The sequence below is a fragment of the Equus caballus genome, chromosome 23, assembly GCF_041296265.1.
Source record: "Equus caballus isolate H_3958 breed thoroughbred chromosome 23, TB-T2T, whole genome shotgun sequence".
Classification (NCBI taxonomy): domain Eukaryota; kingdom Metazoa; phylum Chordata; class Mammalia; order Perissodactyla; family Equidae; genus Equus; species Equus caballus.
This window is the reverse complement of record NC_091706.1, coordinates 49,380,729-49,397,121: the sequence shown is the minus strand read 5'-3', so window position 1 is coordinate 49,397,121 and position 16,393 is coordinate 49,380,729. Positions and strand designations below refer to the sequence as shown.

The 16,393-nt window shown below is 40.0% G+C and overlaps 1 protein-coding gene across 17 annotated transcripts in view; it reads left to right on the top strand.

The window, feature by feature from the left end:
• The window catches only part of BNC2 (basonuclin zinc finger protein 2), a 416,579-nt gene that overhangs the window by 279,507 nt on the left and 120,679 nt on the right, over positions 1–16,393 (top strand). For all 17 annotated transcript variants that reach the window (XM_023627391.2, XM_014735488.3, XM_014735487.3 and 14 more), the window contains one exon: positions 14,192–14,427. In XM_023627391.2, coding sequence (XP_023483159.2) covers positions 14,192–14,427 — 236 coding nt within the window. The remainder of the gene's footprint in view (positions 1–14,191; positions 14,428–16,393) is intronic.

Genomic DNA, 16,393 nt, shown 5'->3' with positions numbered 1-16,393 from the left:
AGCCAACTTTCAGCTAGCCTTGGCGACTAGAGTTGGATAGAAAAGCAGCAGTAATATAATAATCCCCAAACCTGGTTTCAGCAAGTAGATTCAATTACCAAAACTCTTCCTAGACTGACTGTCAAGTTTGCAGATTAAATTTTCTCTTTTCCCCTTACCACCTTCTGATGGAGCTGCTGCAAATGAGGAAGGACGTGCCGCCAGAAGTGGGCCATGCAAGGAGGAAGGAGAGGAAGTAAATGCAAAGACCTGTTTCATCTCCTAGCCAGGAGAGAGAGCTTCTGAGTGGCCAGGCGTTGACAGTCTACTTTCATGTGTTCCTCAGTCAGACTTTAATGATTTCCAAAGTCTGTTGTGAAGACTTTATTATGCATAAGGCCACAGGGGGGAAATGCCAATCAGTTTGAAATATTACCTATATAGTCTCAGGTGGAGCTCAGATTCTACCCTGGACTAATTGTGGGTGTTTGGGTGTGCATATCCACATGCTCTCAAAGCTACATGTCAACTGGGGATGATTAACATCCATAGGACAGTGGGGTCTCATTGGTACTGCTTTTGTCCCCATTTCCTTCCCTACAGGTTAGAATCACATTCATAATGGACTATAAGAGTATTCATATACTTATCCCTCATGTATTGAGGAACAAGAAAAAAATCAAGGACCATTCACATAAGGTTTTTAAGGTATAGAAATGCAATCAGGGTTTATGGAGGCTCAGTGGAGTTTTTTGACTTAAAAACACTGACACGCTATTTGTTCAAGAAAAAAAATAAACCCTTCACACATAAGGGCTGACAGTTTTTATCAGCAGGCTTGGGGATCAACTCTTTCAGCTACATATCATTCCTTTTCTTCTTTCCTTAAAAAAATTCTAGAAGCAAGCCTTCTCTCTCCATGGTATTAAATATCCTAATTAATTCAACCTTGACAGTTACGGTTAGAAAGTTGTGACTTAAATGGAACATGAGTTATTTTGTACTTAATTTGCTCCCAATTACATAGTTCTTTTCCCCAAAAGTAGTGAATAAAACGTGCAGATCTAAATATTACTTCAACTCATGAGAAATTTTTCTCTCAATAACAATCATTGTCCGCCTGCATGATTGATTTCTCGATTCACTAAAAAGTTTTTAATATGTCATCATTGCCATTTATTAATGTTCTCCCCAGGTGCTACAGGTTTTATTAGGATGTGGCTTAAAATCTACGGGTGGGTTAAGCTTTTGCCTTGTGCCCTGATGTTCTTTCCTAGTAGGAGAGTTGAGTCTTCTAATGGGAAAGGATTGATGTTATAATAATTCCAAAGGGCCCCTTTATGATGAAATTCTAAATACGCAAAATCCCATTAAACCTTTAGAAGTTCATGGGCTAGCCACGTTGAAATGACATATCATTATATTGGGTATAGTGTGCATGTTATAAAGTGTGGTATAATTGGAAATTATTGGTCATATTAGCAAGAATGAAGAGCCTCCCACCCTCATAAATTCAGAGGTTATGGCCTAGATATTTGAAGTAGGAAAGAGAACAATACTCTGTGTATAAGTAATTAAAACTTAAAAATCTGATCCCAGAAATTCCTCCAATAAAATCCTGTCACTAACAACTTTATTTTCGAACTCTTAAAGTGATCGTGGAAAGAATTTCATAAAACAGTACTTTAAAGACGTGTTAAATGTTAGTCTATTGAAAATTAAAATAATCATCTAGGACTCAGAGCTCCTGAAAACTGACCACTTGATGTTGTTAGAATTTGGAATCCTAAGGGGAGGTGAGGCAAGGGACGTGGACTTCTCGAAACAATTAGCCTTGTAATTTAAGGTTCTCTTGGCTTTTTCCCAAAATGAAAGGATAAGGCTTCTTTACTGTTGTTTGTTTTCACTTGTAAAATTGCTTCAAATTAGCATTTAAAAATTGGGAAATATCAAGGGCACGATTGGAAATTAGTGAAATAAAAGGTTTCCTTTTAGACCGTTTCATACAAATTTTTAATTGTTTTACTCTGCAAAGTAGGTGGCTTTGGAAAAAAATCTCTCCACTTGGCTCACTTCTTAGTTTATTGAATGGCTGTAACTTCTCGTGGCGGTGCCTCACCAGCTATGCGACGGAGTCCACTGGACATCAGGACCGAAATGTTTGAGCATATTCCTGTGAAAACCACCTAAGTCACTTGAATTTGGCTTTTAAAGAAAGTTATGTTTAAAAAAGTTGTGGAAAACTAAGAACTATAAACTATCACTGAGAGCCAATTTTCTAGGATCAGTGAAAAGCACTTTTATACTCCTACATTAAGAAAAAAAAGTATCTGAATATGTTCTTATTTCTGTGACCTTCACTGAAAATATTGGAAGTGAAGTCTGTAGAATTACAGGTTTACATTTATTTTAATTTATTTGAAGGTTGGGGAGCAATTCCTGCTATTAAAAAGTGAAATAAAAAAATAGTTATTCACATTTTATTTGATAGATGCAAGTTTTTTTTTTATAACCACCCCTCACCCACCCCTGGCACTATTTTATACATTTAAAAACTGAATTTTATAAAGGATGTTACTTTCTTCTCTAAGTCAGCAATATAGTTAAAAGCATATATTATGTTACGTTTATTAGAAATTTTGCATTACATTTTATACTTATTTTACATTTACATTACACACTTACATTAATGAACCACAAAAATCCTGGCTGTTGTCCTTAAAGTGATTCTGTTCTTAACAGAAATGAGTTTTCTTCATCCAGAATTACGTGCCATTTTTGGGTCTTGCGGCTTAGCCACCACTTTCCTTTGGAAAACTATAGATCCTATCAAAGTGTTTATTGAAATTATATACAGGCCTCAATTTCTCCTCTGTTTTATAGCCTGAAAATTACTAGTTTAAGCTTCTGTTTCTGGCATTCCAACGAAATCCAGGTAAATTACGCTCCCTCAGTAACCTAATTCACAGTTTAAGAAGCTCTTACTGTATGAATTATTTTTCCTTTTTCTAACTAGTAACCATACTATGCAGTTAAACCCTTTTTCCAAGTAAAATTCTACGTACTAAAAAGAAGTTAATTTATCTGTTTGCCTTTTTTTTTTTTAGTCTAGGCCCTTTACAAAAGAAAAATAATCTTTGTAGATGCTATTCTTACAGTCTTATTGTGTGACTGTTCTCTGATCCCTTTCCGCAGTCGTACTGTATCTTTTTCTATAGCTATAAGACCATGAATCTAGCACATCGATCACAAATCTAGTGATTTGTACTATGATTTTCATAATGTCTGTTTTCGTAATGTCTGTGCATTATGATCCAGCGTTTGCACCCTTATTGAGCTTATTTTCTTAAACAATTCTAGACTTTATACTGTTTTTACCTAGGAATCCACTGGATGCCCCCAAATAATGCTTGAAGTGGTAGGAAAAGGAATAAATTATGCAAAGTTAGTCAGAATTCCTGCCTGGCCAGCAGCCCCACTTCGCTCACTAAACCGCCATAATTACCTCCCCCCACTGTTCTGTGGAGGAGTGTGAGGAGCAAAGGAGAGGGCTGAGAAAGAGACATGAGTGAGATTAAGAATTTGGTGGCACAGTGGGATCATACATTTAGCCTTTCAGTGCAAATGCATAATGGCTTTTTCCTGTTCTTTGCACATTTAAGTGTGTTCATCCGTTTAACAGTATGAGGACTGAACACTGGAGTGGTTATGTTTGAGACACGGTTGCTGCCTAAGATCCAAGCTCTTGTGATAAAAAAGCACATAAGAGACCCAGTAAATGGGCAGCATATGGTTGGGATGTAGATGTACATGACTGGCACACGGAAATGCCATCATTGTTCAGACAGTTTGCTCTTAGATGTGGGGACCTCTCAGGCTTCATGGAAAAAGAAAACAGAACTTGAATTGAAGATGGAAGAAGAAGGTAGTCAAAAAGGTAAATAAGAAAGAGGAAAGGCATTTGAGGAACAGCATTGAAAATAAAAAATCTAACTGAGCAGATGTAACCCTGCTCATCTCTCCAGCCTCATCTTGAACTGCTCTCCCTTGTTCATGTCCTAGCAGAATTGGCTTTGCCTGGGACACTCCACCCCAACTCTGCACTGAAATTGTGTTCTCATGTCACACACCCAGTTTGTAATTCTGTGTGTTAATGTGTACTTGTTAAAAGTCTCTTTTCCTCATTAGTGTATTAGCTTCAAGAGAGCCTGAATCATGTCTATTTTGTTCTTCACTAAATCTATAAAACTTGATGGAGACCTGGAAATAGTCATTTAGTGTTCAAATATTAAAGTACTAGGAATGTTTGGAAGGCAGTGGGTAACTCACTTTGGTTGGAACAGAGGGCCTGTGTCAGAGTTACTAGGATGGAAAGTAAATCGGTCTGTCCAAGCTCTTCTGACCCAGCTTAAGGATTTTGTACTGGGGGGTGGGGGGCAACATTGGGAAGTTTTGAGCAGAGAAGAGACATGTTCTAAGCAGTCTTTTGAGAAGACTGACTTGAAGGTTATATTTAGGATGTATTAGGCCAGAGAACAGAGGTGGACCAGACCAGCTGGGAGTCACTTGCAGTGATGGAATTAGGAGAGTCTAAAAACTTGCACGTAAGTGGTAGAAGTTAGGGCAGAAAGAAGGGACTGATCCAGGGAAAACTGAAGTGGAAAAGTTCATGGGTACTAAGTAGTCAGAGATAATTTTGAACGTTCTCGCTATATAGTGTTCAGTGAGAAAAACAACATCAACAAGATAGAAACGTGTATCTATAGTGTGAGCTCAACTACAGACATGCATTGCTTAACAAGAGGGATACGTTCTGAGAAATGCATTAGGCAATTTCGTCACTGTGTGAACATCATAGAGTGTACTTAGACAAATCTAGATGGTATAGCCTACTGCACACCTAGGCTGTATGGTACTAATCTTATGGGACCACCATCATATATGCAGTCTGTCGTTGACTAAAACATCTTTATGTGGTACATGATTGTATACGAAACTATGGATTGAAAAAAGTAGATGCAACTACATCAACATGTAGATAATAGTTGCCTTTGGGTGGTGGGATTATGAATGGTTGTATTTTGTTTGTTTTCCTTTTTCTTGAATTTGCAGTTTCTCAATGAGCACCTGTGACATATCCAGTCAGAAAATACCAAAAAAAAAAAAAAAAAGGTTTGATTTCAAGCATTTTGGCTTAGTTTCTTAGTCCTATCTTTCACAGCAATAGGGGTCAAGGCCATGTTTGGAGTTGAGGTCATGGAGCTTGGGTAGAGCTCAATTTATAGGTGAGGGATGACCTGCGGAGTGTGAATAGTTGGATTCCTAGAGGCAGACTGTCACAGTTGGGCAGCTGGAGAGGCAGCCCCTCAGGAGTCCTGATGGTTCCCCTGCATCTCAGTTGATTTCCCCTCCAAATTCCCCAAACTAGAAAATCTTAGTCCTCCTGTAACCCTGCCTCATCTTCACTCCAAGCATCTGTTTTCTTCCCCCTGCTTCTTGGCTTGGTCTTGATTCTGCCCTCCCTTTCCTTTCTCCTTGAATTAAGGTAGTGGTCTTCAAGCTATTGGCGTGCCTGCCCCCAAAAGAATTTTGAAAACCAAGAGCCGTCTTAACATTTTCATACACTAAGTAACCTGCCAAGGTCATATAGCAAGTAGGTGGCAGAGCTGGGATTTGAACACTTGGTGTCTGTCTGTCCTTAATCTGGAGGACACCAAGCACTTTTAAATGTTGAGAACTTTAAATCATTGTTTTAAGTCATTGTTTTTTCTCCTAAACTGTTACTTCCGATTTACTTCCCCCAAATAACATTACCATAAATGCAGTCTTATATTTGCTGGAAAGTCTTTTATCATTCAACTTATCATACATGTCTGCAATGAAAATTAAGAAAATAATAAATCTATGAATGGAAATTTTATTATTTAATTTTGATCAAAGCAATGTAAATAATGCAAATTTTCATAATTTGTTAAACATAAATGGGTTTTTGTCAGAAATACGTGTGTCAATAAAATGGATGGGGCTGTAAATTTTCTTCTTCCCAGATTAGTTCATGTAACCGTGGACTCATTCTAAGAAAGAGAAAAGGTATACTATCAATTCAAGTCCCAATGTTCATTTTTACAGATGTAACTGCTGAAACACCTGTTCACGTGAATTGGTGGGACTAGGAACTTTATCACATCATCATTCAATTCTTAGAAATCATTTCAGATTAGATGCCAAGAATTAACACAATGATCAATTAGTTTTGTTAAAGGAAAGAAATGGAAATCACCCACCTTATTACCCAGAAGTTGTTATAGTCATTCACTTTCTCAATTTCTGGAAAAAGACACTCACAAGACATATCAAATGCCTATTTATAAATATAGCTGTTAGTCTTTCATTTAGGGGCAGATTGTTTATTCTAGTATACGCAGAAAAGATTGAGAAATTAGTTACTCAAATAACTTCTGCAAAATGTTGTTTTTTTTTTTAAAGGAGATACTTTTATCTTACCACTGCAGATTTAGCTATCTTAATTGATGAAAATTTCCACCAGTGCTCTCGGTCAAATTAGGCTGCCAAATCTAACTTCATTTTCATTGGAAAAAATTAAGCTCACATTTCAATTCAAATAAATGTATTAGTATGCATTTCGAGAAAAATTATAAAAACATCAATAAATTATGATCGCTAAAACAGTTCAGAATAAAATGTGGACTTAATAAAATTAATTTATTCAGTTATAATAGAAATGCTATTTCTCATTACTCAATTAGCAATGATGTACTATAGTGTATAACTTTTTTTTTAATTTTATTTTTTCCTTTTTCTCCCCAAAGCACCCCCAGTACATAGTTGTGTATTTTTTTTTTTTAGTTGTGAGTCCTTCTGGTTGTGGCATGTGGGATGCCACCTTAGCGTGGCCTGGTGAGTCGTGCCATGTCCGAGCCCAGGATCCGAACCGGGAAACCCTGGGCCTCCGAAGCAGAGCACGCGAACTTAACCACTCGGCCATGGGGCCAGCCCCTAACTTAAGTTGGCATTAGATCATAACTTATTATAATTTTACTTTTATTAACAAGATGTAGAGAATTTTATAAGATGAAAATGATAATCATAACTGAAATAAACGCTTTGATATTATTTGATTAAATGGGTTATAACTACCTATTAAGTGATAAACATAGTTTCTGCAAGGAATCGTGTAAAACTTCCATCCACAGCCTACCCAGTGCATCTTGCAAATTTTGTAGGTCCAGGAAAATATGGAATTTAAAGCTGTTGGCATCACTTACATGTGTTCAGGGGCTTTTCTTCCCAGTTGATGATACCTCCTAGGGATGAGTATCAGGAAGAGTCGGAAAGAATCATTTCCCTTTGAGTATGTCGGGGGCAAAGCCATTTTTCGTCTTGGACATTTTTGCTTTGCTCTCATCAGATACTTTGTGAAGAGTGATACATTATTAAAATAGGTGGGAATTCAAGAGGGGAGTTCACTACTGTTGCCCCACTTTATCCTCTATGTGAATTCTGAATATTCCCTAAATATCAGGTTCTAGCTACCCTTTACTTGCATGTGTGTAGTCAGGGAAAGAGGGCCCTTTTCCAGGTTCTTGGCGCTTATGTTAATTATTAAAGGAAGCGTCCACATAGCAATTCAAATCCTCAATGATTTTGGCATCCAGGAGAATTTTATGCCCTGGGCCAGTGCACCATACAAGTCAAGCCCGAGTACACCTTTATTTTGAAAGAAAGAAGGGTACAGTTTTCAAAGGAGAGACGGGAATGGATAACATCCGTGTGAGCCTGCAGGCCTGTTGTCAGGTGGATCTGTTTTAGGCAGGAGTAAATATGGGATGGCAGGATCTGGAAATCGAGTCCCGCTGTCTGCACTCCTCCTGAAAGGCCTCCGCATACCCCAGCTTTAGGCATATCATAGTCTGAAGTCCACCGCGTCAAGGCATCACCAGTGGAGTATTGGCAGAAATTCCCTATTCTGTTCACTTGGCTCTGGGCCACCCCTGCCTCCTGACTCTGTCTCTGTGATTTTCAGTGTGGCCTGTGTATGGGGTGCATGTCAGGGTCACCTCTTGTAATTTTGCAAAGTAAACATGACCATCTCCCTCTTGAGTCGCCTTCTTTAGGGGGTTGAGGTTCTGTCCTTGAGGTTCATTCAGCACCTTTGTCAGCTGCTGTTACTGCTAACCGTGTGCCGTGTCCCTCCAGCTGACAACCATTGCTTTAATTAAACTTCTAGATTCTTGTCAGATTTTTATGTCTAAACTTAGAATCATTTTCATCTTATAAAATGTTTATTATTTTCTATATCCTGTGATCAAGAGATAAAATTACATTATTAGCTTTCCACAGGTTTTTGCCTGTAGTATTAAGGCTCCTTACCGTCTGCCCATCTGACCTTTTTGGACTTATCTCCAGCTGTTTGCCTAAAGTGTTAGATATGCTTTGGATATTCAGTTCTCTTACTCATGCCGCATTAGTTCAGTGGTTCTCAAAGTATGGTCCCTGGACTGCAGCATCAGCATCTTGTGGAAACTTATTTGAAATGCGAGTTCTTGGACCCAAGGAGTCCGAAACTCTGCGGAAGGTGGCCCAGCAATCTGTGTTTTAACAAGCCCTCTAGCTGATTCTGTGCACATAATGTTTGAGAACCCTGCATTAGTTCATCTACCTACATTGCTCTCTTCTCTTCTTGCCTGCTGAATTCCTAGTTGTCTTACAAGACTATGCTTTCCCGGCAGAGTTGCCCTCTCTTCTGTGTCCTATAGTACTTTATGAAATCTCTTTTATAGCATTTATATTGCTTGTGTCTGTCTACCTTTGAAGGTGGAGGCCACAACATAAATTACTTTTGCATCTGCATGCAGTGATAAGTTATTAAGTTCTGATGAATAAATGAATGTATGCATGAATGAAAGAGAAGAGCGTTTTAGGAGGAGTGGTGATCAATAAGGTCAGCTGCTGTGGAGAGATCATGGAGAATAATGAAGGAAAAAAGCTATTGGATTTCATAGTCAGGCAGATGTTGGTGACCTTTCAAATGCTTGCTCTAGCAGAGTGATGGGCAGGAAGCCCAGATTGCTAGGAGTTAGGGACTTCCTACCTGATGAAGACTTTAGAAAGTTTCCAGAGTTTCTTATTGACTGTTTATCTGAACATGTGGTGGAAACAGAATTTTCTTGGGAGAAATAGCTAAGTGACCTTAGGCCAGTTACTTAACCTCATTGAGCCTGGGATCTCCAAATAGACAATATTAGTAACACTGTATGTTTTTAATTTTTTTTAAAAGATTAAGCAAGATCATTTTAACCCCATAGAATGATGCCTGACATTACTTAGTACTTAAATGGTCATTTCCTTTACGCCCCCCCCCCCCCCACAAAGACATAATTATTTTTATTTATCAATGTTGAAGGCGTCCGTCATACTTTGTAAATTTGTGTAAGGTATGAAATTGTTAAGGATACTCTCATTCCAGTTGTTGGAGAAATTGTGAATTGCATTTAGCTTGGCACTAAAATACCTTAAGTTGAACCACGACAGCTACTTTGAAATTACATGGTACCCAGCTGGAGAAGCATCCCAAAAGGTAGTTGTCTTAGACACGGCTCTTTTAGATATAAGTTGTGGAATCCTACTTCAAACAGACATTAAGAGAGGGAGAGAGGGATTTTTTTGGCTTGTGTCTTGGAAAATTCCAGCGATGGTGCCAGCCTCAGGCACTGCCCTATCCACATCTTCTCGATCAAACAATATTGTCAGCACTTGGTCTTCTCAGACCATCTTGCAGCGTAGCTGCAACTCCATGTGATTTTTGTTCTCAAGTATATTTACCAGCTATAAATTTTGGGGAAAGAGAACTTAGTTCTAACTAAACTTTAGGTCTAACTAAAATTCTGGATTCAATCTTACTGTTCAGACTTAGGTCACTTGTTCATCCTTGAACCACTTGCTGTCGCCAGGGGACTGGGATATACTGGTTTTCCAGGCCTGGCTTAAGAAATATTTAATTCTATGAAATAACTGGTACTGAGTGCAAGGGAACAGTGGTTCCCAAAGGGAAATCCAATTTCTATTACCAGCATGAAGGGGAGTAGATGTGAAAAAGGCAAAACAATATCATCTTACTGGATAGAAAAATGCCTTTTCAAACTGTGCTGCTGGGAACTCTAGAGGTCCCACTGAGATACTCAAACAAGTTGAAGGGAAGAAGAGAGGACACAGAGTTGGAAGTTCCCTGATCCATGCTCACTCTAGCTTCACCAAGAGTGACTTCACTTTTATACATTTTGTATACCCAATTTCTGGTTAAGATTTCATTTGAAAACGGAATTTTGGCAATAGTATTGGTATAGGACAATTTAGCAGATGGTTAGCCCCGTAAAGTATAAAAGGGTAACCATCTTTTCCCACTCTATCCTGCTGAGCAAGTTCTTGCCCTTCCTTTCCTTTCTCCTCGTTGGCCCTACCCGATTCCTAACTCTGCTAAGATCCAGACTTGAATCCTCCAGGCAGGCGGACAGGAAGATCATGACATTAGGCAGAAGTCTAGTTCTCAGTTTACCAGTATCATGACACAAAAAAATCATCACTTACCCTTTGTTCACCAAAGAGATAGCCCCAAAAGTTGTCAACAACTTGGTGACTCAGTATGATCCAGCAATTATAAAGCAGAAAATTTGGGTACATTCAAGAAATTTGATAGATCATAATCTTTGATGATATGTTTATGCTGAAACTTGCAGTTGACATCGGCAAGCTGGGCAGTTTAATATTTTCCAAGCCTTCATCTTACGGCTCATCTCTCGGGTAATTGCTGCTTAAATCACACTCTTAGGGCTTTTTCCTTTTCTACTACTGGCTTTCTTTAAATATCCAACCCTTCCATCCTTCATATCAGAGCCCACATGTGGCCAGGTGCTTATTTGTGTAAATAAAGTTTTATTAGAACACAGACATGCCCATTGGTTTAAGTCTTATCTGCTTTCCCTCTACAGTTGTCCTCACTTATCCATGGGGGATATATTCCAAGACCCCCAGTGGGTGCCTGAAACTGCAGGTAGTACCACAACCTTTGTATACTATGTTTTTCCCAAATATACATACCTATGATAAAGTTTATAAATTAGGCACAGTAAAAGATTAATAACAACTAGTAATAAAATAGAATAATTATTACAATATATTGTAATAAAAGTTACCATAGATCTTAGCAACCTCAGCATATGATTTATTTTCTTTCCTTATTAAGTTGAGAACTTTTACCTTTTCACTGAAAGGAAGCACTTTTCGGCTTCTCTTTGGCATATCTGAATTGTCAGCGTCACTACTCTTGCGCTTTGGTGCTAGTAAGTAAAATAAGGGTTGCTTGAACACAAGCGCTGCGATACCATGACAGTCAATCTGATAACCAAGATGGCTCTTACGTGACTAATGGGCAGATAGTGGACATGCTGGACAAGGGGGTGATTCACGTCCTGGGGGGACAGAGTGGAGAGTGCACAATTTCATCACACTACTCAGAACGGCGCTCACTTTAAAACTTATGAATTGTTTATTTCTGGAATTTTCCGTTTAATATTTTCGGACTTTGGTTGACCACGAGTAATAGAAACCATGGAAAGTGAAACCACAGATGGGGCAGGGAAACTACTATGTAATAGCAGAAGTGAGTAGTTGTGAAAGAGAACGTATGGCCCAAAAGCCTAAAATATTTACTATCTGGCCCTTTACAGAAAAAATTGTTGACCTCCGCTGTATATTTGTATGTCTTATAACAGTATTGCAACTTCTTGACATGTAGGGTACTTATGAAGAAGAATCAGGTAACGTCCTTACAATACTCTCACTCTCTTATGTTCTCAAAAGCATGTCTAGGGAAATATTTTTGCCTCACCTATTTGACCTGTGGTCTTTCAACTCTCTGAACAACTTCTCTTTGTTTCTGTACCCCCAACAGTTCAGTCCTCTTCATCTTCCAAAAGTACCAGCCCTTTGTAGGGAGTGGGAGGAGAGGAGTGACAGCTTTCCACCTGGCCCTGGAACACATTGGTACACACACCTGCATATGCTTAATGCATAGATACAGGGTCCAAACACATGGACAAACATCACGATTTGGTGCATTTTGTTTCCCCCCTACTGAACCCTCTTGATTTCATATTTGTTGTGGTCATAGCAGTGTATTTTGTGAAGAAGCGTTTGATATGGGCCGGGAGGGTTGATGGAGGAAAATGGAGGAGGAGCAGATGTCTTCCGGTCTGGTCACTGGATTCTGTAAGCGCAGCAGCCACTCATCAGAAGGCTGAGTAGTTAAGCTGTACTTGAAGAACCGGGATAATAATGCCTCTTTGCTGCATTTTTGCAGTCTAAATGCCCTGTGGAGTGAGAGAAGACTTCAATCCCTAGGCTTGTGAATCCCTTATCTTTCCCAAACGTTAAATTAATTTTTAAGGCTATTTATTCAAAGTTGACTTAACCACTAGAATAGGAAAGATCAGACAAATCAGCTGCACGAAATGAAGTATGAGGAAACCCGAACTCTTTGACAAAGTATTCCTGGGAGTAAATGTGTTGAATGAAGCCAGCGGGTAAATGATAAGGGCCTTTACACTGTGGATGTAAGAAAGCAATTTATCAAGAGTACATGAACTCTCTAGTGACCACAAGTCAGGAAGAAACGAGAGTGGAGGAGGAGCCCTGAAAAAATACATTTGAAATACTAAAAATCGTGTGTGTGTGCGTGCACTTTTAAATACTGGCATTAATATGCAGAAATACTGGTATATTAAAATAAGAGTCGCTCAGAGTGCACATGTACAGTAGTCTATACTGTCGTGGGATTAGGTTTTAGGAAGAGTGGTTGAGAAAGGCCAGGCAGTGGTTTAGGACTTGCAGAAACCTGGGGTACGCTCAGGTCTAGTTACAATTTGAGCCCGATGGTGATTGTCTTATGTTTATTTGCCTGACTCATGAGATTAGATGACTGTCTTTCAAGCTCACATGTTTATCTGTTTTAACCTCTAGAAGGTCATATGCATGTAATTCTGACAGCTGATCTAGTGCTTTTGTGTTCTCTCAAGGAGTTCAAAGCTCATCAATCTTTGCAGCATCTCTTTGAGCCCTCTAAATGAGACAATATTATCTTAATTGTTCACTTTAGAGAAACCAAGGAAAATTGTAGTTACATTATCTGCAGTAGGGTTCCCACAAACTTAGATAAGGGTGAGGACTAGAATTTTTGACCTTATCTTGGCTTTTAGATCTAGGGGAGAGATATAATTTCTTAGATTTGAGGAGAAAAAGACCTAATTGTTGAAATATTTCGTTTCATTGAAAGTATTTACTCTGAGAATGGTCATCCTCAGTTTTCTCTACCGAAATAACACAATTAGCTCTCAAACTTTGATTTTAGTCATTTTTTTCTTTTTTCATCTGACACTAAACTATTGTCAGAGCTATTAACAAAGTACTAGATTGTGACTTGAAGGTCTTTTTCTTTTGTTTCTCCTGGATAATTTTTAGAGAACATGTCACTGAACACTAAACTATCTGACACATGAACAGCAGGTGGAAAATTGGGAGAACTAAGTCTTGGGACAATCACCCTTAGCTAATTTAACTGGATTTAAATTACTAGCCCTCCACACAGATGTCAGCTTTCTTTATTCCCTCTAAATTAGCCCCTTTACCCCTGTGGTCTAAAGAACTCGCTCCTCTTCCTCTTTAAACCATTCCGGTGTTGTAAGGGGTGAATCTTACTGAGAGAAGTGGTATTGGTTGGGCCTGGTCTTATGGCATGAGTTGGGAATTGTTTGTTCTTTGCTTGGGGGAGGGGGACACCATGGTAACTTGAGTTGAGCCGTAGTTCAATTAGCAAATTAATTAGGTTTTTAGAGCCAACCACAGTCATTTAGAAATTTCCTCCGTGGCTCTCTTTCTGAAAGTTGAATGTGTTTTGTATTTGCTGTCGTCTGCAGTTTATAAATCCACGCAAAAAAATAAATAAAATAAAAGGCAAAGCAGGAGGAGGTGGGAAGAGAACGATTCACATTGCAAAATCTTGCTTAAACATATGTGCATGTCGTCCATCTGTAGAAATGGAACCTTGTTAACTTCCAGTAACTTGTTTCTACTTTCTCTGTCCTCTCCCTTTCTCTCTTTATTCCTACCCACCTCCGGAACTTTGGTGGGACCTCTACAGCCTTGGATAAGCTCAGCACACAGCACCTGTACCACCCCACCCAGGTGGAGATTGTGCAGTCCAACGTGGTGTTCGACATCAGCAGCCTGATGCTCTACGGGACACAAGCGGTACCCGTGCGGCTAAAGATCCTGTTGGACCGTCTCTTCAGTGTCCTGAAGCAAGAGGAGGTGCTGCACATCCTGCACGGCCTGGGCTGGACTCTGCGGGACTACGTCCGGGGGTACATCCTTCAGGTAGGGGGAGGATGTTGAAGCTGGCGTCTGGGGCCAGCTCTGGGAGGGGTTGGGTGAGAGCCCTTGGCGAACCTGGTCTCCTTCCTGCCCCTCGCAGGCCTAGGCATGCACACCCTCTTCTGGTTAAAATGGTTCTTTTGGCAGGCTTGTCAGGGTGTTGGAAAAAAGGAGCGATGTCCCAACAGTCTGGCATTAGGCCTCAGTGGTGTATATTAGTTGGCAGAAGCGACCTATTGCCTAGTGTTGCTTCATTTGCATCTTTTTCAGTTCAACTCTCTCTCTCTACAACATGGGCTTTCTGGCTTCTTCAACAAGTGTTATTGAAGCCCTGCTAAAAGGATGGGCTCTTTGAGGTGGGTGATGGGTGTGTGGAAATCTCAGATTACACTTCATCTGGGTTTAGCCGGGCTTGTTCTCACACTTAATTTGTAGGTTTGGTGTTTCCTTGGTTGTCTGTGTACCCTATTTATTACCTCTTGATCCAAGTCAAAGGAGGAACTGTAACCTCTGTAAAGCCCCTGCTTTCATAACCAGTCAACCCGCACATTCCAAATCCAGCAGACATGGGGATAGACTTGGCCTTCACAGCACCTGTTCTTCCAGCCTTGAGCCCCTTCTTTGTGTCAGTGGCACTTCTGATCTGATAAGGGTCTTAAGAGGGAGGCCCACAGCCTCCAGTCCCACCCACCCGACATCTTTCCCTTTTCCCATCATTTTTTGCAGTGTGTCGCTAGTTGTTTGCATTGTGTACTTGGCCTCTGAAATGTTTTTATGGCCATCTGTCTTCCTACGACCCTTGAAGGGTAAATGTTGAAAACAACATGTTTGGGAGACCCCAGGATCCAAAAAGACTACACTGGACGATGAAGAAGTACTCCCTCCTGCCAGAGGAGATCACAGTTTGGGAAGGTAGAATCTGAAGTGGGTTTTGAAATTTCCTATGGGGATAATACCAGGAGAAATGACCCCTTCAAAGAAAAATTGATTTTGGCTCTGCCAGCCTTTTTTATTCCCCGATCCACCCTGTGTTGTGTGTGAGGCCTTGGCTGCCAGCTTGGTATGTGGTGAGTGGGGGCCCTCCAGTCTCCTTCTCATTTTAACTTGGCATACAAACACACACATTCCTGTCATTCTCCTGTGTGGTACCTCCAGGTGTTAGCCAGGGCAGGAGAGCAGAGGAGGGATGATGAGTGGACGTAGAGAAAGAGAGGAGGTGGGAATAACCTGTCTGCTCCCGTGGCTGCTTTAGTTAGTGTAGAATCATGGCTTAGTTCAGTGAGATGTCAACTTGGAAGGCACAGAAAATTTGGCCTTCAGAAGATGAGATGATGATGATGATAAGAGTGATAATTATACATTACGTTTTTAGTTTCTAGAAGACTTGCACAAGCATTATCTCATTTGCCTCAGGATGGGGACATTTCAGTGTGGGGAGTGAAAAGTTGAGTCCTGGGTGGTCAGGGAACTTATGGGGGCACAAGGCCCAGGAGAAATAGGCCAGGAAAAATAAAACATGGAATTCCAGTTTCATAATCCCTGCTAATACTGGCCTGGAGATGCATCAGTGCCACATTTCTCTGCAGTGGTTTCCACGACTTGATTATTAATGTCCTTTTTGGGTGGAGTTTACCCTACAGGAAGGAACAAACCTCTTGCAGTTTTTTGAATGGAACTGTTAGCTTGGCTAAGCACTCTTTCCTTTATTCAAAACCTAAAGTATTACGCCCCCATCTGGTCCCATCTTTACTGCCTCTACTGTGATGCTTACTTCTGTCATCAATGCTGTATTTCACTTCCATGTATATATTTTTGCCTGAGATATCTGGAGTGTATGAATGGTCTCTTTCTGTCCAAACAAATAGGTAATGTGCATGACTATGACTATTTGCCATCTCAGCAGGCCAGTTGACTGTGGTGTTTTGATGGCCGTAAATATAGAACCTGCCGGTTGTTCTGTGGTGTGGTC